Below are 20,465 nucleotides of genomic sequence, written 5' to 3'. Positions count from 1 at the left end.
CGTGACCGCGTCCATGAGGACTTACCATTAATCCGGGTTCTTAACCGCGCGCAGAGTAAACGTGGCTGACACGCCGCCGATAATAATAATAAGAGTGCGTAATTTATCGGGGTATCGACGTCACAAACCTGGTGACGTAGTGTGTCATCGCGGTTATCGTTGCTGTTAATCGAAACCAGCTTGCCTAGTGGCTGTATTTGGTGCGTATGTAGAAAAGTATGTACGATAGGAAAGCCAGTTAACTAGCCGGCCTGACCAGAGTTCAGAAGTGAAGCAGTGAGTAAAACTGCCCCCTTGCGGTATGCGTCCGTGGTTCCCGATCCAACCACTCCTCTGCCATCGAGTTCTTACCTCCTACCCCCCTTCTCTATCTCTCATTCTCTCTGCTTCTCTACATCCACCCCCCTCTCCGTTTTCCGTCGCCTTCCTTCTTCCCTCTTCTCTAGCCCCGTAAACTCTCTGCCCTTCGCCGCCCCCCTCTGCTAGGGTCCTCCATTTTGTCGTGATTCCTCTAGCTCTAAACATATATCGCACATTTTGTTCATGCGGTGCTATTGACATTTACGTACAAATTGTGCGCGAAACTGTGTCTATGGTTGACATACTGTCTATTAATCCAAGTAGCAAATACGACTATGGGGCTCCGCCATAGGCTATCCTGGAAGGTGTCACTTCTCTCTCTCTCTATCTCTCTCTCTCCCTCCCTCCCTCCCCTCTCTTATTCTCTCTTGTACTGTCTTCCACTCTCACTCTTTCTTTTTTCATTTCTTATTAAACCTATTTCTTTCTCACTCGCACTTTATTCGTCTTCTCTCCTCTGTTTTCCTTGTTAGTCTTTCTCTATCCTTTTAAGTTTCTTCCTGCAGTAAATCGTATCTTTTAATAACATGCGATATTTGTTGGCCAATATCTTATACGCCGGTACGATTTTCGAAGTGTAACCTCTTCTGCAAGTATCGAATCTTGATTCGCGATACGATACTTTTCTCCATGTTGTTTCTCTAAACAAGCGTATACTGTTTTTCAATATCGGTAATCGTACAAAATAAAGTGTACATAATATGATCTTTGCTCTTCGTTACGGTGTTTTGAGCAGTATTTGCCTAATTCCGTTAGTACTGTAATGGTTTGTTCGTATTTTGTTGCAATATTTCTTCATGAAGAAATATGTTAAACGTTAATTTTTTTTATCAGTATTTCTTAATTTCAGATGTCTGCTGGGTCACAAATTCAGATGGCACCCCAATCAACTGTAAACTCTGGTCAGTCGGTTCATAGTCAAGATTCGAACATGAGCACTGGTAAGTTACCGTATCGTCACTGTATTCGGATAAAATAAATGTCATTTAAATAAATACTTTGCAAATTGTTAAATCTTTTCTCTTACAACTGCAATAATTGTGATAGGCTCATCGCATAGTGATAAGGAGGTAGACCCGAATACTCCGGAAAAGGTACCAAGAACTCCTTCGGAAAGAAAAAGAAAGCGAAAAGCAGATGATGGAGGTGGAGGAGTTACAGGGGGACCTATAGGAAGTAAGGGTTCTAGATCCGTTGCTGCCCTTGAAAATAAAAAGATCAATGAGTATTTTCCAAAGCATCATTTGGGCAATAGTCCCATCCGACACGGTGGTGCTAAAAGCCCTTCTCCTCAACAGGGTTATCCTATGGTAAATATAATATATACAAACTTTTGCATCCCTCAAACGTATTTCCCATGATATAATTACAACTCAATGTCTTTTCTAACTTTTTCCTCTATATTCTGTCTGATCTTTTATCAAATTATTTTTTGACAGTATCCACCATCGCCTCAACAACTCCTTTCACCGCAAGTAACAACACCCAATTCTTCAGTGGCAGAATTTTCTTCACTGATGCAGCCACCAAGACCTCATCCTCAACCTCCACCTCCTCCTCCACCAGCCTCGACACAACCTGCAGGCTCGATGGTCAGCAAGCAGGTGCAGGTAAGGCCTACCAACCTCAGTAGGACAAGCCAGGTCAGGCAAGCGAAGACTAACACCCCAAATGTAAGCAAAATTTGGTAATTCCTGCAAGCATTTTATAAGAAACAACCTACAAAAATTCAGTTTACAAATTGAATTTTGTAATTTCACTTGTATAAAATTGATTATTTTAAATTATGTATTAATATCTCCATGAAAAGGTACCATAAGAGTTACATTCATAATTAAATTGAACTGAATTGAAAATTTAATTCTTCCCTAACCATTTATTGAGCAATCGAGTTATGATGGAAGCAATATATTCATGACATTTATATAGAAATAATTATATGCTTCAATGATACAAATGTTTAAAATGAATTTTTCATTGTTTAAACAAGATAAATGGTAATTCTTTGTAATACCTTATCACTGGAAATCTGAATTACATAGTGAAATTTCATAGTTTATAAATATTATATACTTACTTTATTATTTATTACTAGGATACTTCAGTTTTTATTTAAAAAGTAAATGCCACATCGGTTTTATATATTTAATTTTCTAAAATAATCTATAATGGGCATTTCTTGTCAGATGTTTGCAGTAATCTGAGCTAACTTCTGACTGGACTGTAGCACTGTATCCATTTGTTATCATAGGAGTGCAGGCTACCTTGTAATATCACTTCTTAGTCCAAAATTTTTGTTTTGCCTTTAAGTTATGAAAGTTCTTTAATTTTATGTTCATTTTAATTGCCAAAATAAAAACAGGTGTGCATGTTTGTTGTTATTGTATTTAATTATAATTAGATTTCATTACAAATACGAGTAAATTGCAAACTGTTAGTTAATGTATGAAATATTACCTATTCTGGGGGAAAAAAAATGTAAAATACAGAATGTTCTACTGTTTTTTCATATTTACATGCATACCTTGAGCCCTGCATACATTTTTGGTGTTTTCCTTGCTGCCTGTGTGACAGTTCTGTTCTATCAATATATTTGGGTTTTATCCTGTAATTTTACTTTTGATAACCAATGAGTCAGGCTGTTATAATTGAATCACATGTAGTATTGACTTCATTAAAAACATATACTAAACGTTAGAATATTGTTCAGTTTTCTTTATGAAATTGCCGATATATCGTAACAAATAAGAACATTTAATATTCGCGTTACCTTTATTTGGGTGCAGCAAGGTATCTCGTATTTATGAACTATGCTGACAAATGTATCAGATGTTACAGTAGCTTGCTTATATTTATTATAAAATATATTAATTGCATTCCAGACAGAACTTACTTGCCAGAGGATACAAGAATTCGAAACTCAAGCCTCTTCAGATTTAGAATTACGTAACAACAAAATTGATGAATTAAATAGAGTAAGTATATTATATAAAATGAATACTTTCTTAGAATTTTCAATTTTATGCTAGCAATAAATAATGAAGAAGGAACAAATTTTAGAAAGATTTAAAACTATCGTTAAATAGTTCTTTATTAGAATGTAACTCTATTAATCATTTATGTATAATGTAGTAAAGTTCGTTATATCTTAAATTAATACGAATATTTATACTTTGTTTACAGACGACAGACGAACTTAGGCATCAAATGGCTAATCAACAGAAACTGATTGAGCAGCACAAATCCCATATAAATAAATGTATAGACGTTGTAAAGAAATTACTGAAAGAAAAATCAAACATAGAAAAAAAGGAGGCTAGGCAAAAATGTATGCAAAATAGACTGAGATTGGGTCAATTTGTGACTCAGAGGGTGGGCGCAACATTTCAAGAAAACTGGACAGATGGTTATGCGTTTCAAGAATTAGCACGACGACAAGAAGAAATTGCGACTGAACGAGAAGAAATTGACAAACAAAAAAAACTGCTATTAAAAAAGAGGCCATCAAATAGTGAAACTGGTAGAAAACGTAGTCAGCCACAACCTTCCTTGCATAATGGCACAGAAGCTACGTTTTTGAAACCAGATGCAGTACCTGGATCTTATACATGGCAGGAGTATTATGAAGCTGACGAAATACTCAAGGTAATAAATTTTTCTATTCCTCCGCGCGTTTTACGAACTTACCAATGACTGTGAGATTCTTTTATCCCGCTTATATCATTGTTAAGTGCATTTGTGTGTGTTAAATTTTTAGTTAAGACAAAGTGCGTTGAAAAAAGAAGATGCAGATCTGCAACTAGAAATGGAAAAACTCGAAAGAGAACGAAATTTGCACATCAGAGAGTTGAAACGTATTCATAATGAGGACCAATCAAGATTCAACTCTCATCCTGTATTGAATGAACGTTACCTTCTACTAATGTTATTAGGGAAAGGTGGCTTCAGTGAAGTGCATAAGGTACGGCGATTATATTTTTAAAATTATATTTCGCGATTACAGATATTTATTTAAGTACTATCAAAGTAATTCGTGTTTATAGGCATTTGACTTAAAAGAGCAACGATATGTCGCTTGTAAAGTTCATCAACTGAATAAAGACTGGAAAGAGGATAAGAAAGCTAATTATATTAAGTAAGTATTTTAAGTGTGATATAACGGAATTATATTTAAAATACTATTTATTCGTGCTATGTTTACATAACGTTACACTAAATTTTATTCATATAATAGTGTATTTCTAATAGATTATCTCGAACATTTTTACACAGACATGCGTTACGAGAATATAATATTCATAAAGCTCTTGATCATCCTCGTGTTGTGAAGTTGTACGATGTGTTTGAAATTGATGCCAATTCCTTTTGTACTGTCTTGGAATATTGTGATGGTCATGATTTAGATTTTTATCTCAAGCAGGTACGTATACTGATGTAGTTTTAATATATATACATATTAATATACATACTGCAGAAATGTTTTATTAAACATTCTTCATTTTTAGCATAAAACTATACCTGAAAGAGAAGCACGATCTATTGTTATGCAAGTTGTGTCTGCATTAAAGTACCTCAATGAAATAAAACCCCCAGTCATACATTATGATTTAAAACCAGGTAAATTTCTTTTGTATATAAATAGATTTAATTATTTACTAACTTTATTCGGTTTTGCATATTGTGCTACTAATATTATAACTTGACAGGTAATATATTATTAACTGAAGGTAATGTCTGTGGAGAAATAAAAATTACAGACTTCGGATTAAGTAAAGTAATGGACGAAGAAAACTACAATCCAGATCATGGAATGGATTTAACGTCTCAAGGAGCTGGTACCTATTGGTATGTATGTTTATACCATGCGAAAAATGTGATTTCTAGCTTAGGACGCAGTTATATTTCTCTATATTTGAATTCGTCAATAATAACATTAGAAAGAAAAAAAGTATATATATTTTACATGATTTATAGGTATCTTCCGCCGGAGTGTTTCATGATTGGTAAAAATCCTCCCAAAATATCATCAAAAGTTGATGTTTGGAGCGTGGGTGTTATATTTTACCAATGTCTATATGGTAAAAAGGTATGATTGATTACTGTAATTTTGTTTAAATATTTTATTATTTACATGCGATATAAATTTACAAATTTTGAACTACCAAGAATTATATACTTTCAGCCTTTTGGACATAATCAATCTCAAGCTACAATTTTAGAAGAAAATACAATTCTGAAAGCTACTGAAGTTCAATTTGCAAATAAACCGACTGTTAGCAACGAAGCAAAGGTATTTATTTTAATTTAAGCTTACTTAACCTTTTCGGTACGGAATGGTTCAATTGTGTTTGCTATGGCACTCGAGCGTGTTCGGCTGCTACGAACGATATCCGAATAGCGACTATAGTCACCGTCGATACCGAATGGGTTAAATAATAAAACGAAACCTTGAATTAACTCGGAAGATTGGAAAGATGCTATTGACACGTTACAATATTTTTCCTTTCAGAGTTTCATAAGAAGTTGCCTAGTATATAGAAAAGAAGAACGTATAGATGTATTGACATTAGCTAGACACGAATATCTTCAACCTCCAGTGCCAAAGCATGGCCGTCAAGCGAATAATCAACAGCAGCAGCAACAACAACAGATACAACAACAGCAGCAACAATCCTCGTATAGTATTGGCATGTTTAGTGGTATGAACGCGTCAAGCAGTTCGTAGTGGAAAGAAACTAAAGACAAAATCTTTGATATGCTAATACATGCCAAATCCTGAACACTGAACACCATCTCATTGTAGGAAAAAATAGCGATTGCTATAACGAACTGTAAATAGTAAAAAAAAAACCCGGATAGTATCACCATCACCAATACCACGATAACCACTACCACTCCACTACCACTATCACTACCACCTCCACCATCTCTACAACTATACTTACAGGCCGACTATATAAAACATTGCGAGAGATGCGAGACTGGTCGCCGCAAGTCCAGGAGCTTGCGTCTTTCTACAAGACAAGCTACATTATTCAGCATGACAAAAATGTTGTGTTCGTAAATATTCAATTGTATTATCGTTCCTTGTATCAAACAGTGAGCTGACTTGATAATAGTGTTTAAAGAGAAACAGAAAAAAAAAACATGTGATAAGTCATTGTGAATTAAAGTGAAGTTCAAATTAAGAAGAAAAGGAAACAAAGGAGTGCGGCAACGGGAATCATTGGAAGTGAATTACTCGGTGAATAACAAGCAACGGAAAGCTAAAATATCCGAGGCAAAGCACGTCAAAGCAGTTAGAGGGACTTTGCTTTCGCGGAGACGTTCCTCTCTTCTGAAGTTATGTATGTATGAATGAATGTGACGAAAGATTGTTAAAACTAGCGTGCGTGTATATATTTATACTATATATATATATATACTAATAAATCCGATATAATATATATATATGGTGTAAAGAACAGGACAGCATTGACAGTGGGAAGATAACTGTGGTGGATCCTCGCATGACCTCCGTGCAGCCAAGTATTCCATGAATATTTGACTGCGCATCATGTTACTTTATTCAAATATTAACATTATTACTGATATCATGACTAATAACGATTAACATACACGAGGAGATTTGGTTGGTTGTTCCTATTCTGAAACGAGTGGGCTTTATCTATACTGGATTGATTGATCTAAGGTTTGAATATAAAAAAAAAAAAACATAAACGAATCACGATGCTCCCAAATGAAAGAGAAACGTATAGAATCGTAGTCCACCGCTTATTATATGCCCCATGCACATGTACATTTTTAATCCGGAATTTCCTAATCGAGTGGCTCCTTTATTTTCTTTTTCGAGAGTGGACTTCGGCGCGTTAACTATGATCTTACATTTTCGTGATATATATCTATTTGTATAATCAGGCGTTAAAAAAATTTTAAGGTAAAAAATCATAATACTGTACCGACCTGATTATCATTTCTTTATTCATAATTTGTTTTATATATGTACGTTACATATAGATAATTATGAAATAGAAGACTAAGTTATTTTATCAAGTGCCCTTGCTTTGTATTATAGTCGCATCTGTCGACATACTGCAGCTTTTGGGAGTAACAGAGAGTTGTTAAAATGTTGTAAGTTGTTGGTACAATGTGGGCACGGTATTGACGATTCAGTACCAACGTGATTGGCAAAGTATGGTCAGAGGAGAATACATTACAAGTCTGAACAGAGTCTACTACTAGATCCATCGCTTCTATTTTAAAAGCCAACCGTTCCCGCTTCCCTCTCCTACTTCTCTTACGATTTTTTTTTAATTTATCGACGTTGCAAAACAAAAAAAAAAGAAAGAAACGTATACTTTTCAAACCCCCTGCGAGGAAATACTTTTTGTAAACTAAATTGAAAGAGACTGAGTGAATTCATTGGTCAGAAGATGAGTGAATTCATTTAATTTTTTTCCAAAGACGTGTATGCATAATTATCAAAATCAAACAATTAACATTTTTAGACGTATTATATATAATCGCCTTTTTTTTTTGTATATTCTAAAATTCAATTACAGTCGAACAAAAAGTTTCCAATTTCTTCAGAAATTTTACTTTAGAATAACAACCGAAAGTTATTCCGATTAGTTTTATAGCGTTGACGAATATCTTATCCGTAGTTAAAAATGACAATTGTGCATACTACTTCTGGGCATAAAAAGTAAGTATACTTTGGCCAGTAGAATTTACAAAAAAGAAATACTTCTTTTATTTAAAAAGAGTATTGTTTTTCCACGATGACAGGAAAGAAGTTAGAGCATTAAAAATCATTCAGTAAGGAAAGGAAAGATAAAAGAATGAAAAAAATCATTTATTGAGCATTTATTACATAAAGTCGCATCTGAGATTTGTAATGGTAAACGAATCTACACCAAGCAATGTTTGTATGTTTTGTGATACAAACAATATTGCATTTGTATATAATGAAAATTCCTTGAAAACGTATCATTAATAAAATTATCAAATGCATATATCGAAAACAAATTTTTATCCAAAGAGTGAGATTTTTTCACAAGAAAATTCATTGCACAAGAATTCTGATAATTGTCCGGTGAAATAAATTCCTCGAAAAGTATGGATTCTTAGATAGGCCAAAAAGGATTCCATAATGGTATTTTCAACTCTACGTGCTCTTATAATTATGCACGTTAGGGTTTGGAATATTGTTATGGATATTAAAAAAAAAAAGAAGTCATTCTAAGAATTAAGATGTTGCACTTTGAACAAACAGTAAATCTTTTTTATTGCCCCTGCGTGTCAGCATAGTCACGATCTTCCTCATAAACAACAGGAATTGCGTCGAGGATGGTGTATGAAACGTTATAGCAATAAATTTACGTATTTGTGTATAATTTAAAGTTAGTAAACTTATTAATTAAATATAAATTACGTATAACGGTGTATATTTTCCCTACAATATTATATGTATATATGTACTTTCTTTTAAGAGAAACGGTTTCAAGGTAAAACCGTAGATATAAAGTGTACAATTTATAAACGTCATCCTTAACGAACTACATTTGAATATTCTTATGGCCAAGAAAAGAAGTATTCTTTATATAAACAACGAAAAAATTGTTTTCAATTTGTTGCTTAAAAAATCGAAGTTACAAACTATAGAATAAACTTTATTAATGAAAAAGTTTCTCTAGTCTCCAGAAATATTTCTTACGGATCAAATATGTGTTTTATTTGAAGTGGATATGTAAGAAAACGAAATGTGTTTCATTTTCATACCATGTATATAATACATACATAGCAACGTATGTTTGTTGTGCTTATGCATGTAAACTTGATGCTCGTACACGAAAAAAAAAATTCATATACATACACAAACATAGACCTACGTAAAACTGATATAATTGGACGTGTATTTAATACATTTAATGTCATGTGAAACTTTTAAGTTTTTGATAAAAATCTTAGAAACAAGTCAGAAAATTACATTGTAATATTCGATGATAAGAAAATATCGACTGTGCTGAATTCTTTGCAGTATTATTTTCTTTTTCCTTTATTTTACTTCAGTATTGAACGAAAGAATCGACCGTGGTTAATTGATACAATTATTTTCACACGTTGCGGTAAGTACCTCGTATATTCAAGATACATTATTTATAAAAGATACTGAAAGATGTTTCCAACAAATATATGTGGATAAACGGTAATTTATGTTTCGTTACAAAATATAAGTTCGAGATATAAAGCAAAAAAAAAAAAAAAAAATAAGTGAAATGTATTTAACGAATTAAAATCATGATTGAATCTTTAAAGAATATACGTAATGCAATTCAATGCTTTGCCGGCAGGAAACACCGGAGATGTAATAATACGCGAAAATTTTAGAATGCATTCCGATCATCTCGAAGCCAATTAAAGACAAATCTACTTTGTATATTATCCTCGCCCGATTGATCAATAACATCCTCAATCGGTACGAGGAAATATACAATTAGAAAAGTACTAAGAAGTAGATTAAACGAAATAACCACGAAGCGATTACAAAGTATGTACTATCAGGAAAGAAGTGGGCAATGCTATATGTATAAACTTTATTAGCATATACATCAGGAAACATATTTTATAGTTATGTCATTGGTCTGAAAACAATTAGTACCCTTTCAAAACTGTTATATGCACGCAACATTTTAAGTATACAAAACTAAAATTTCTTTTCTCAAATGGATTTGTTATATTTTTTAAAATAAGTCTCTATAAGCAAATGTAAATACTCGTATAAATACATCAATAAAGTTAGATGTATCCGCTATAGCTGGAATTACTGTATATTTGTTTCGGCTCGCCCAACGATAGTTTCAAACAAAGTTAAATAAATATTAAGCTGTATAAACGATTTCTATGCATAGTTACTGTATTGTCCATTTAATATAAAAAGTAATGAAAAGAAAAAACCCACGTAATTATGAGTGTCATGCTGGCAGAGAACTAGAGCAAAGAACCCATTTACTGCCGCCTACCCAACTATTGCCACTCTAAATTATTTTACTTAAAATACAAAATAAACAAATTTTATTCACGAAAACCAAGTATAAATTTTAGATTGATTCGTAAACTATCTACGTTTTATTTATAAATTCGATTATAAATTAGAATCTAACGAATTTTTTAAACCAATATTCAGATGAGCAAAGTCGTTGACAAAAGCTAGTTACGAGCGAATCTAACATTTTTATTCATTATTCGAGAATAAATTTTGCCTAATACGAAAAATTAGGTTAGGTACGCACAGAATACAAGGTATGCAACAATAATAGCGTAGTTTTGTTTCTACATCAAAAATTCATAAAGTGTTTATACTGGTCACTGTCATTCAAATATTAAACGAAAAACTTGATCAATCATTGTATTACGATTGCTATTATTTTCTATGATGCTTATATAATCTAAAAAAAAACACATTTTCTTACATTTATAACTAAAATGCTACTGTAGTAACACTTCCGTCAGTATCTTGTTTTTACTTTTGCTTGCAAAGAAGTCGTTTCCTCTCTTCTTCATAATTATAAATATCTCAGCCAGTGGGGCAAAATTGTGAAGTTACAAGGTAATTGTTTTATATAGTTTTATTAGCGATCGTAGAAACTTATTAGCTTTAATTTATGTGTATCTTGAAAAAATTAGCGAAATCTGATCTGACCGCCGAAAACGGTAAACGTAGACGACAAATATTTACACTATACACCTACGACCTACCGTGCTTCCACGAGAAGAAGGCACAGCGTGTGTACATCCCCACTTCTGTTGCAGTCCGCTGACTCACAGGTATTGGTCGAAAACGATGACAAAGATCGGTGACAGCCAATCAGCGGACTGCAGCAAGAGTGGGGATGTAAACACGCTGTGTCTTCTTCTCGTGGAAGGACGATACATGCAGAACTATTTCAGAACCTGTATAGAATCTAAAAAATAACAGTAATAGAACGGATGCAAAAGTTTGAATTTAAACCGATGTATTCTGAAATGTATTCTTCATAATTGTTTCAAGAACCTATGCCTATGTTATAACAGTTTTCATGCTCCTTTTCCGACGCTTGCACGCAACAACCCTCTATTATTTAACTCCGAAACATGTCACTGAAGGCGCTACAAAACCATTTGTGAAAACTGGAAAAGATACCTATCAACCGATAGTTATCTTTTATCTGTCAATACTATAGTCTGTTGTATGAATGTCGGTTTATAAACAACATTGTTTGTTTGGTAACGATGATCGCAAGAAAATTGAAATTATACGTTAAAAATTGTCCAGTTAGAAATGTTGTCATTTAACGTAATAATTTTGATTAACGTTGAAATCGAAATGTAAATTACGCTTTTATTTTATAAATTAACAGTAAAAGTAGTAAATAATTCATAGACGAAAATATCGAATCATTTTGTTTTGTAAATATGACAACGTTAAAAGGTGTTTTTCCTGATCCAAGTAAGTCATAATTATGTCATTTGTAAATTTGTATACTAACATTATAATCAAGACTGAATATATTTAAAAAGTAATATGTTTACCATCGGATTGCATTTCCAAAGAGGGAATCTTTTTTTGCGTGTTTTCTACTTTTTCCTATAAGACTGTGTAGGTTGCTTAAGTTACATGATTTTGAAACAATTACTTTAAAGTCTGAAAAACATTTTTTATAGAGTGACAATTTGTAACAAAATGTTTTCTATAAAGAGCTTTGATGATCATTGATAAAATTTCCATTAAATTATGGTGAAACACCAAGTATGTACAGTTGTTTAATATTGTTTTAATAATTGTTATGTTTTTCTTAGAACCAATAAAACGAAAAGATTTTATTCATGAGAATGTGAAGAATGTTCGTCGTATAGAACAATGTTATACAAATAAAGAAATAGATGAAATACAAAAGTTACGATTGCATGAACACAAAAGCATTGGTAATAAATATCAAAATGTTCAATCGAAAATGAATTCGAATCTTCAAGTAAAGAAATATAAAGGCAATAATGTAATTGTAAATAACAAAATAGAACAGAAACAAAAGTTGTGTAAAAAATCCAATTCATCAATGTTGAACAAAACTACTGTTAGCGCAAAAAATATGCTACATTCAACAAGTAATAATAATTCACCGGTTAAGCAAAAAAAGAAGGAGTGTAAGAGCTTGCATAAATCTGTAGAGAGATTACACGAGAAAGTTTTATCAGATCCTAATCTTTCATGCGAATCAAGTAAACACGTTGATGATGATACAAAAATTCAAACAAAATTCAGAAGTCAAGGTATCCAAACACTGGATACAAAGGAAATGGATAATTTATATTCTGAAGGAATGATAAGGTACAAAATAAGTATAATTGTACTGTTTTATATTTTTTTGTTAATATAATTTTTTTTTACAGATATCCTTCAAAGAAATGTTTAAACAATTATGATTCAAAAAATAAAAACGAACCAAATCAATTGAATGATAAAGCCCTAAGAGATGCAACAAACACACCTTTAGATCAAGGGGATGTTAAAGATCTTCATAAAAATATACAGAATAAAACTAATTTAAGAAGTTCCGAGTTATTTTCGTCTAAAGGAGAACTAGATGTTACAAAATTAAACAAGAAACATATTTCTGTAGCTAGTAAAGTAACCACTCGGTTAAATAATAATAATAATAATAATAGTAATATCCCACCAAACAATTATCGCAAGGGTGTTGTTCCTAAGTATGTTATTAAAGGAAATATTATAAATTTTCCAGATTTCTTAACGTGATTTTTATTTAAAATTTTCCATCATGCTTTAATATTGTAAAATAATTGCTAATAATTAATAATACACTATTTTAATATTAAAAAATTTTTGGTTCATTAGATATCTTAAAAACAGAAAGGAAGCTCAAGAAAAAGAACAAAAAGCCAAAGAAGAGGTATTAGATCCTGATTGTCCTAATGGTCACGTTCAATTACCTGACCAAGAACGCAAAGAAACATTGCACATATTGAAGAAAAGTATGCAATTAAAAAAACCTTTACATTAATGTCTTTTATTCATCATCTATTACAACTTCTGTGTTAACATTACAGATTATCAAGATTATGTGAATGAACTAAATATGATGCCTATAAAGTCAGATACACTTAGGGCACAACAACGGAAAACAGAAATAGAGAAACAACTAAATAAATTAGAGGAAGGTATCAAGGTTTTTTCAAAACCTAAGGTTTATGTAAAACTGAATGCATAAATTACTGTTTTGTTATACAATGATATTTATGTATGTTACAATAAAATGATGAATTGCATTAAATGTTCAATACTATTTATTAAAATAAATTTACATACACGTTTGAGTTTTTGATAACTGTATTATAGACTTAGTAATAATAAATATTATGTTTAGTTGAAATTGTAGAGGGTGATAAAACAAAATATTAAAATCTTGTGATTCGTAATTTTTAGTAAAAATAGATTGAAACACTCGATATCAAAAATTGTAACATAACGCAAAGAAAAAATAATAAAAGTAATTGATAGTCGCTAAATTCAATTATAATTCCTGCTATTCCATTAGTGCTATGGTTTTGTTCTTTTCTGAATTTGTATCGTCGCATGTGATACGAAAATGACAAAATGGCTATGTATCGTCCTTCCACGAGAAGAAGGCACAGTGTATTTACATCCTCACTTTTGCTGCAGTCCGCTGATTGGTTGTCACCAATCTTCATCACCGTTTTCAACCAATACCTGTGAGTCAGTAGACTGTAACAGGAGTGGAGATGTAAACACGCTGTGTCTTCTTCTCGTGGAAGAAGAATAACAACAAAATGCAACCGATAATAGCACAAATGAGATATAGTGTTACACAACTGAAATGCCAACCTGATAAAAAACCAGTGATTTTCAAACGACCTCTTCTTTTAAAAAACGATGATCGTGGAAATTACAGCCAACTGAACTACTGAAATCGGTAAAGTTATCAAACATTCATTTTTCTGTAGAATCGACTTAGCAACGAGCAGACGATTCGATACTAAAATCTTCTGCACGATGCAATATCGTGTTGCGTCGCGTATCCCTCAATTTTTACTAGTTTTCTATTATCAAACACTTGCTTTGCAGAACTAAACGAGGAGATCGAAGGAATTTCGATTTCTGCTATCTCTTATGTTTGGTAATCCAGATTATAAGAATGTGAAAAAGAGATCGATGGAACTTGGCTTCCATCTATCTCCTTTCGTCTCTTCACTCACAGTAACCTTCTCGTGGTGAGACCTGATAATCAGTGTTACCCATGGAAAAAAATTTTTCTTCGTGAGTAACACCAAGCTAATGGCTGCGAATTTAAAATAGTTTTTTTAAATATCGGATCAAATTATTAATAATAGCAACCCTGTACATCATATAAGGATACTTACGACGTAATGTTTCATTCTTGGCTTTTAAATTGTAATGTACATATGTATGTATGCTGATGTAAAATTAATAAGATCTGTTTAATGTTCGAATATTTTTGTGACACAAGAATTAAGTATTATTTAATTTACCTGTATTATGTTTAGGATATGTTTTTCGAGATGTGAATAATAACGGCTAAGTAATTATTTTGGTCAATAATTAGAAATAGTACAGACAACTTATACGAATAGACCTTCCACCCAATGTATTTTTTCGGCCCATGAGATCTCATTACCATTTTCGTATCATTTGCAACGTTGGTTCTCGATAGAAATTCAAAGAAACTTTTAGTCTTCGGGCTCCCGGCGGATTTCGTTGGAGAAATGGAGACCTCGATTCAGGGATGCAGCCATCCGTTCTCCTATTGAGATCGAGTTAGCAAGGGCAGTAGGTTCGATCCCAAGATCCGCTGTACGGTTCAGCATCGCGTCGCGTCGCGTATCCCACTCTTTAGCTTCATCCCTCGTTTAAACAAAATAATTACTTGGCACAACTAAACTAGAAGATCGAAGGGATTTTGGTTCCTTCTATCTTCTTAGTTTAGTTATTCAGATTGTAAAATTGTGAAAGAGAGATCGATGGAACTTGGATTCCATCTATCTCCCTCTGGGTCTCCGTTCGCAGTAACCTCCACGTGGTGAGACCTGGGTAATATTATTTACCGTTTAATTAATAATCGTATCACTCTTAGCTGGGTAATGCAATTATTAATTAAAAACTAAATAATATTAGCAAATTGGCTGCGATCCGCCTTGCATGGGTTATCATAAATATAGAGCTTCTTCACTAGGTTAGTTTTGATTCTCATTGATTCGTTAAAGATTCTAGTGTATTGTCACAGACGAGGTATACGGGTAGATCTTTCAATCAGTGGATTTTTTTGGCCCATTTTCATGGGGTCTCGAAACCCCATTACTATCTTCATGTCACTCGCAACATTACCAACGGATTTAGAAATGAATTTCAATCCCTTCCATAGCAACCCACATGTATTTACGCACACGCTACAGCTGTCTGCCCGTCAATGCTAATTCAGTGAATAGTTTCTCAACTGACCGCCATCCATGAGAAGAGGTCGCTAAAATCACCTCCGAATTTTCAAGTCGGTATGGCAGTCAGATTGGGCCACGAAAGTCCATAAGACGAAATATGAAAATCGTTAACGAACTTTTTATCTACTTCGACATATGTATATCGAAATATATAGAAATGGTGTCGGTAGATATTAACGATAAATTGGAATAGTTTATATTTAACTGTATTCTGATCGCGATTGAATATTTCCCAGTGTTATTTATTTAATTGATTGTTTATGTTCCTCGTTTTTATGAATTATTGTAATTGCAATTTGCATACGTATTTTCATTTTAAGAAAACGTAGAAACTGCGTAGTCGGAATGTGCTTTCTAAGCATGAATAATCAACGTACTTTAATTTTTGCAAATTTTGGAATAATTGTAAAAATTACCAGATATTCTAACATTCGATAAAATAAACATAATCATGCTTACAACTGTAAGTATGAAACTTGGTGATATAATATTTATAAATTGAATAATTAGTATGTATTTAACGTGTAAGAAGACATTTCGTGATTGCTCGATTTCAGTTAAAAAACAAAAGAATTTCTGTAATTTCAATTCCTACCATAATGGGGGCTATAGTCTGTTCATAACGTTGTGAGTAATATGAAAATGATAATGGGGTTCTGGAAGCCCAGAGTAGACCGAAAAAATCCATTGGATGTAACATCTATTTGCATACCTCGTCTGTGTTTGGAATAATTAAATTCTCTCAATATTTAGTCTTAATTCCAAACACTGAAAGTGCTAAGTTCGAATTCTAGCGTGAACCAATAACTATGAAAGTGATACGGAAATAATAAGAGGGCTTGAGCCTAGAAAAAAGCATTGCATGTAACGTCTATTCGATAACTCGTCTATGGCAATAGGATTATTCTGTGCCTAATCTGTGGTTTCTATACATAGTTTATTGTCTTCTGCTAATAACAGAAATTACTTATCGATAGCAAAAAGTATTCTGTTTCTGCAATATTTCCAAATTTTTCCAATAGAGAGCGCAAGTGTTTGATCAGGCCGGCGTACAGAGAGACGGAAGAACATATGTTTAAGTAGTGGCGCATGCGCAATCATTGCTTCCGCGACGTACCTAGCCATCTTTCCAGTCAAGCAAAAGTGATTGTTTTCAGCTTTAGTCTTATTTAACGGAACTTTTATTAATGTCAGAGCCACAGTCCGCGCTTCTACTACGAAAACAATTAGCAGGTACCGATTAAAAAAAAGAATAAGTGCTAAGTGTGATCCGTGCAGCGCATTAGAGCTCGGCGAAAAGCCGGAACCGTTTTTGTACTCAAAACTCGTGCGACTCGTCACCACCGTGTCTCGACCTTCGAAAATTGCCTTTGTGAACATTTTTTCCCCGCGATATCAGCCTCACCGTGGCCTTTAGAATTTTATCTGGGCACCGGTTAAGCCTTTCGTTATCTCACGGTGGCCCTGCGCTCGATTAGGGCGTGAAAATCAATACGGCTACGGAACCGTAGTGTACCTCCCATGAATAACTTTAACCTAGCATTCAGTATCGCGTTTACCCGTGATAGTACCCTAGCCGAACGTAAACCGTTTTGCAGGTGATTTTCACATACACCGAAGACCGGTTTTGCTGTTACCGAAAATAATCGCAACCGATGTTATTTATAGCATTTCGCGCGTCCCACCGTGCACGACGCGGTTTGAACTAAAAAAAAGACAGAGAAAACCCATGCCCGTGCAACGACCACCGAAGGTCAGCCTTTTTCAAACCCATAGTCTGTTACTTTTGACACAAGATCGACGCCATAAAATCTCCAATATTATGTTACCAACGTCATCGCTTAAACTTCGTTTTTTGTGCACGGATCGACACTAATCGCGTGCTTTGTATTAAGATTTTTACATAAAATATCGTATAAACGCTGACTCACCGTCATTAGTTCGTTGGTGCTGACGGTTATTTAGTACGGTGCGATTTGATTTAACCTATACACATCGAATAACAAAAGTGTTTATTATGTTCTTTTTTTTTCCCCAAACCGACGGTAGTCTCGTATTAACGTATAATTGGTTGTATGTACGTTTAAACCGTTTAGTGTCTTCCGATAAGAAAGTATTTTTAATGTTTCTATATTTTGCTAGTCTATATTTTATGTAGTAACACTTTTATTGTAATTATCGATAAATAATCTGAATTTTTTTTCAATTCGTTTTCTTAACAGAAAAATAACTTTAGTATACAAGAGGAAAGTGCTTGACTTGGGTTTTCTGTTTTCTTTGTAGAATTAAATAAAAACCCAGTAGAAGGGTTTTCAGCAGGCCTCATAGATGACAATGACATATATCATTGGGAAGTACTCATTATTGGACCTCCAGATACATTGTAGTAAGAAACCAATGTATTTACAATGATATGTAATAAAATTCATATAATTTTAAGCATTTTTATAAATATTTTTTGCCTTTTAGTGAAGGTGGGTTCTTCAAAGCACACTTAGAATTTCCAAAAGAATATCCACTTAGGCCACCAAGAATGAAATTTATAACAGAAATATGGCATCCAAACAGTAAGTATCTTTTCGTTAAATTTTAAAACATTTATAAAAAAAAAATATCAGAAATAATACTATATTGTATTTGTAGTCGAGAAAAATGGTAACGTGTGCATATCGATTTTACACGAACCTGGGGATGACAAGTGGGGCTACGAAAAAGCATCGGAACGATGGTTACCAGTTCACACGGTTGAGACTATTCTCATAAGTGTTATAAGTATGCTCGCAGATCCTAATGATGAAAGCCCTGCTAATGTGGATGCTGCCGTAAGTAATATTCTATGTGCTTACTAAAAATTTATGTTATTAATTGGCATTCTAAAGTTATTAACAATAATTATTACGATGCTACAGAAAGAGTGGAGGGAAAGTTATACAGAATTTAAGAGAAAGGTGGCGAGGTGTGTCAGAAAAAGCCAAGAGGAGTGTTCGTAGGAGATGAACAAATATTCAAATGGAAAGACTTATTTAATTCTGGTAAGTTTTATGATATTTGGGCAATGTAAACTTAAATATTTTCTCTTCGCGTTTTGATAATTTTGTCTGTCGTACTTATGTAGGGAAGCCGTAAGCACTGTAAGAAAGAAACCGATGCTCAGCATTAAGCTAATGAATCACAGTGCCACTAAACACGGATTAAGCCTGACCCATCCTAATGCAATGCAAGGGAGACAGAGTATGTGTGAAAATAAAAGATAAGTTCGCACAGCTCTATCAAGTTTATACTACCGCCACTGACGTACCATCCATTGATACGAAGAACATAAAGGAAATACATGCAGCTCACCTTTTACATAATAGACAGCTAAAAAAAAAACTAATTTACACGTATACATAAAGCAAAAAAATCATCTGTATGATTATTATCTTAATACTGATAGTTATAAACATAACTTCCCTGTCCCTCCTGCTCAAGAGCTAAGACCTACCCTTTACACCAGAAATCCTGTAATTTAAAATGTTTACGTTTATCATTGAATAATAATTCCTTAGTGCCGTTTCGTATTTTCTTACTTTCGTAAATATATATATAAATAAATTTTTGTAAAGTCAAATACGTGGTACATATATGCTACAATCGTTAATGTAGTGCCAGTAAAAATGAAAACAAAATATACCTATGTGAATCAACTGTGACACTGCAGCAAAGATTGTATAAATTAAGCTGTACTATCACGGCTACGTAAAGATATGTAAAATTTCCGATGAACCGTAAGTTGCCAAAATAACGAATTCTAATTGAAGTGATAATAATACTAATAACGATATTACTAGAAATATACCATTAATTACAGTTAGTAAACGTAACATAAGATTAGGTACACGCCACAATGACTTTGTATACAATTTTTTTTTCGACCAGTACCAATTTGTAAAGTGATTATTCGACCCTAACTTTTTATTATATCGAAACTTGCGGTTCTATATTATGGATATGTTTAAATTTAAATAATTTTTTGTCCAGCTACATATAATTTCATATTGCCAATTAAATTTTACGAGGTGAAACATGTCTATTGCATTGAACCTGCTTTCGCACATTTGTTAACCATAACTTAACAAATACTATACGATATAATGAAATATTTTCTAATACTTACCACTGAGACAAAGTAATCACTTTTTATACCGTGATTTAACTGTTTGCCTTTGTATAAGAGCCAATAATGCTTTATTTTGAACAGATTAGGATATACTTAAATAAAATTTGTTTTATTTCGTAAAAAAGTTTTTTTCAATCCAATGTCATCGGTTTAACTGATAATTTCGTGATTCGAGTCTTTCGTCTTAAGTTCAACAAGTCGTTAATGATGTTAACTAATTTCAGTCTCTTAGCTCATTGAAAATGCAAACTATAACGTTTGTGAAACGTCGCGTAGTGGATTTTAATGAAAAATTAATTTCCTAATAATTAATTGAACATATAGACAATGATTTCATATGATTTTTTGTAGTATGTTCAATTTGTTCAAAATAGCCTATTTTCAAACCATCCGAAATTAAAGTCGTCGTTTATAA

At 33.0% G+C, this 20,465-nt stretch overlaps 3 protein-coding genes across 17 annotated transcripts in view; all 3 read left to right on the top strand.

Annotated features, from left to right (window-relative positions):
* The window catches only part of LOC122400850 (serine/threonine-protein kinase tousled-like 2), an 82,638-nt gene extending 74,373 nt beyond the window's left edge, over positions 1 to 8,265 (top strand). For 9 of the 13 annotated variants that reach the window (XM_043402550.1, XM_043402551.1, XM_043402553.1 and 6 more), the window contains 13 exons: positions 1,211 to 1,301; positions 1,408 to 1,670; positions 1,800 to 2,033; positions 3,243 to 3,335; positions 3,544 to 4,005; positions 4,118 to 4,321; positions 4,404 to 4,495; positions 4,633 to 4,780; positions 4,866 to 4,977; positions 5,067 to 5,205; positions 5,335 to 5,446; positions 5,543 to 5,650; positions 5,870 to 8,265. In XM_043402550.1, coding sequence (XP_043258485.1) covers positions 1,211 to 1,301; positions 1,408 to 1,670; positions 1,800 to 2,033; positions 3,243 to 3,335; positions 3,544 to 4,005; positions 4,118 to 4,321; positions 4,404 to 4,495; positions 4,633 to 4,780; positions 4,866 to 4,977; positions 5,067 to 5,205; positions 5,335 to 5,446; positions 5,543 to 5,650; positions 5,870 to 6,085 — 2,274 coding nt within the window. In that variant the 3' untranslated portion in view covers positions 6,086 to 8,265. Of the gene's footprint in view, positions 1 to 25; positions 201 to 473; positions 1,127 to 1,210; positions 1,302 to 1,407; positions 1,671 to 1,799; positions 2,034 to 3,242; positions 3,336 to 3,543; positions 4,006 to 4,117; positions 4,322 to 4,403; positions 4,496 to 4,632; positions 4,781 to 4,865; positions 4,978 to 5,066; positions 5,206 to 5,334; positions 5,447 to 5,542; positions 5,651 to 5,869 lie in introns of those variants that run through there. The other 4 variants (XM_043402562.1, XM_043402555.1, XM_043402552.1 and 1 more) reach the window with 4 other exon arrangements.
* Positions 8,266 to 11,614: 3,349 nt separating this feature from the next.
* LOC122400852 (flap endonuclease 1) lies at positions 11,615 to 13,675 on the top strand. The gene is made up of 5 exons (XM_043402563.1): positions 11,615 to 11,848; positions 12,199 to 12,727; positions 12,790 to 13,107; positions 13,256 to 13,392; positions 13,468 to 13,675. The coding sequence occupies exons 1-5, from the start codon at positions 11,815 to 11,817 to the stop codon at positions 13,626 to 13,628; spliced, it is 1,179 nt and encodes a 392-aa protein (XP_043258498.1). The 5' UTR covers positions 11,615 to 11,814; the 3' UTR covers positions 13,629 to 13,675.
* A 3,313-nt stretch (positions 13,676 to 16,988) lies between these two features.
* LOC122400946 (ubiquitin-conjugating enzyme E2 G1) lies at positions 16,989 to 20,420 on the top strand. 3 transcript variants are annotated; one of them, XM_043402747.1, is made up of 6 exons: positions 16,989 to 17,124; positions 18,175 to 18,274; positions 18,361 to 18,458; positions 18,535 to 18,713; positions 18,801 to 18,923; positions 19,007 to 20,420. In XM_043402747.1, exons 1-5 carry the CDS (start codon positions 17,079 to 17,081, stop codon positions 18,879 to 18,881), a joined length of 504 nt encoding a protein of 167 aa, XP_043258682.1. In that variant the 5' UTR covers positions 16,989 to 17,078; the 3' UTR covers positions 18,882 to 18,923; positions 19,007 to 20,420. The 3 variants fall into 3 exon arrangements, with proteins under 3 accessions (XP_043258682.1, XP_043258680.1, XP_043258683.1); XM_043402745.1 differs by having other exon boundaries at positions 17,064 to 17,124; positions 18,175 to 18,277; XM_043402748.1 differs by lacking the exon at positions 16,989 to 17,124 and adding an exon at positions 17,498 to 17,644 and having other exon boundaries at positions 18,175 to 18,277; positions 19,007 to 20,419.
* Positions 20,421 to 20,465: the final 45 nt, after the last annotated feature.

The sequence above is a fragment of the Colletes gigas genome, unplaced genomic scaffold (assembly GCF_013123115.1).
Source record: "Colletes gigas isolate AHSC1104 unplaced genomic scaffold, ASM1312311v1 Colletes_gigas_Sc00020, whole genome shotgun sequence".
Taxonomy (NCBI): Eukaryota; Metazoa; Arthropoda; class Insecta; order Hymenoptera; family Colletidae; genus Colletes; species Colletes gigas.
The sequence above is the reverse complement of the archived record's forward strand: the minus strand, read 5'-3'. Positions and strand labels throughout refer to the sequence as shown.

Bases quoted from the DNA above. Each gene is read 5' to 3' on its own strand.
- LOC122400946 (XM_043402745.1), top strand. From the start codon at position 17,079: ATGTCAGAGCCACAGTCCGCGCTTCTACTACGAAAACAATTAGCAG. The intron at 18,459-18,534 runs GTAAGTATCTTT...TTGTATTTGTAG, and splicing joins AGAAATATGGCATCCAAACA to TCGAGAAAAATGGTAACGTG. The intron at 18,714-18,800 runs GTAAGTAATATT...ACGATGCTACAG, and splicing joins CTGCTAATGTGGATGCTGCC to AAAGAGTGGAGGGAAAGTTA.
- LOC122400852 (XM_043402563.1), top strand. From the start codon at position 11,815: ATGACAACGTTAAAAGGTGTTTTTCCTGATCCAA. The intron at 13,108-13,255 runs GTATGTTATTAA...TTGGTTCATTAG, and splicing joins CGCAAGGGTGTTGTTCCTAA to ATATCTTAAAAACAGAAAGG. The intron at 13,393-13,467 runs GTATGCAATTAA...TTAACATTACAG, and splicing joins ATTGCACATATTGAAGAAAA to ATTATCAAGATTATGTGAAT.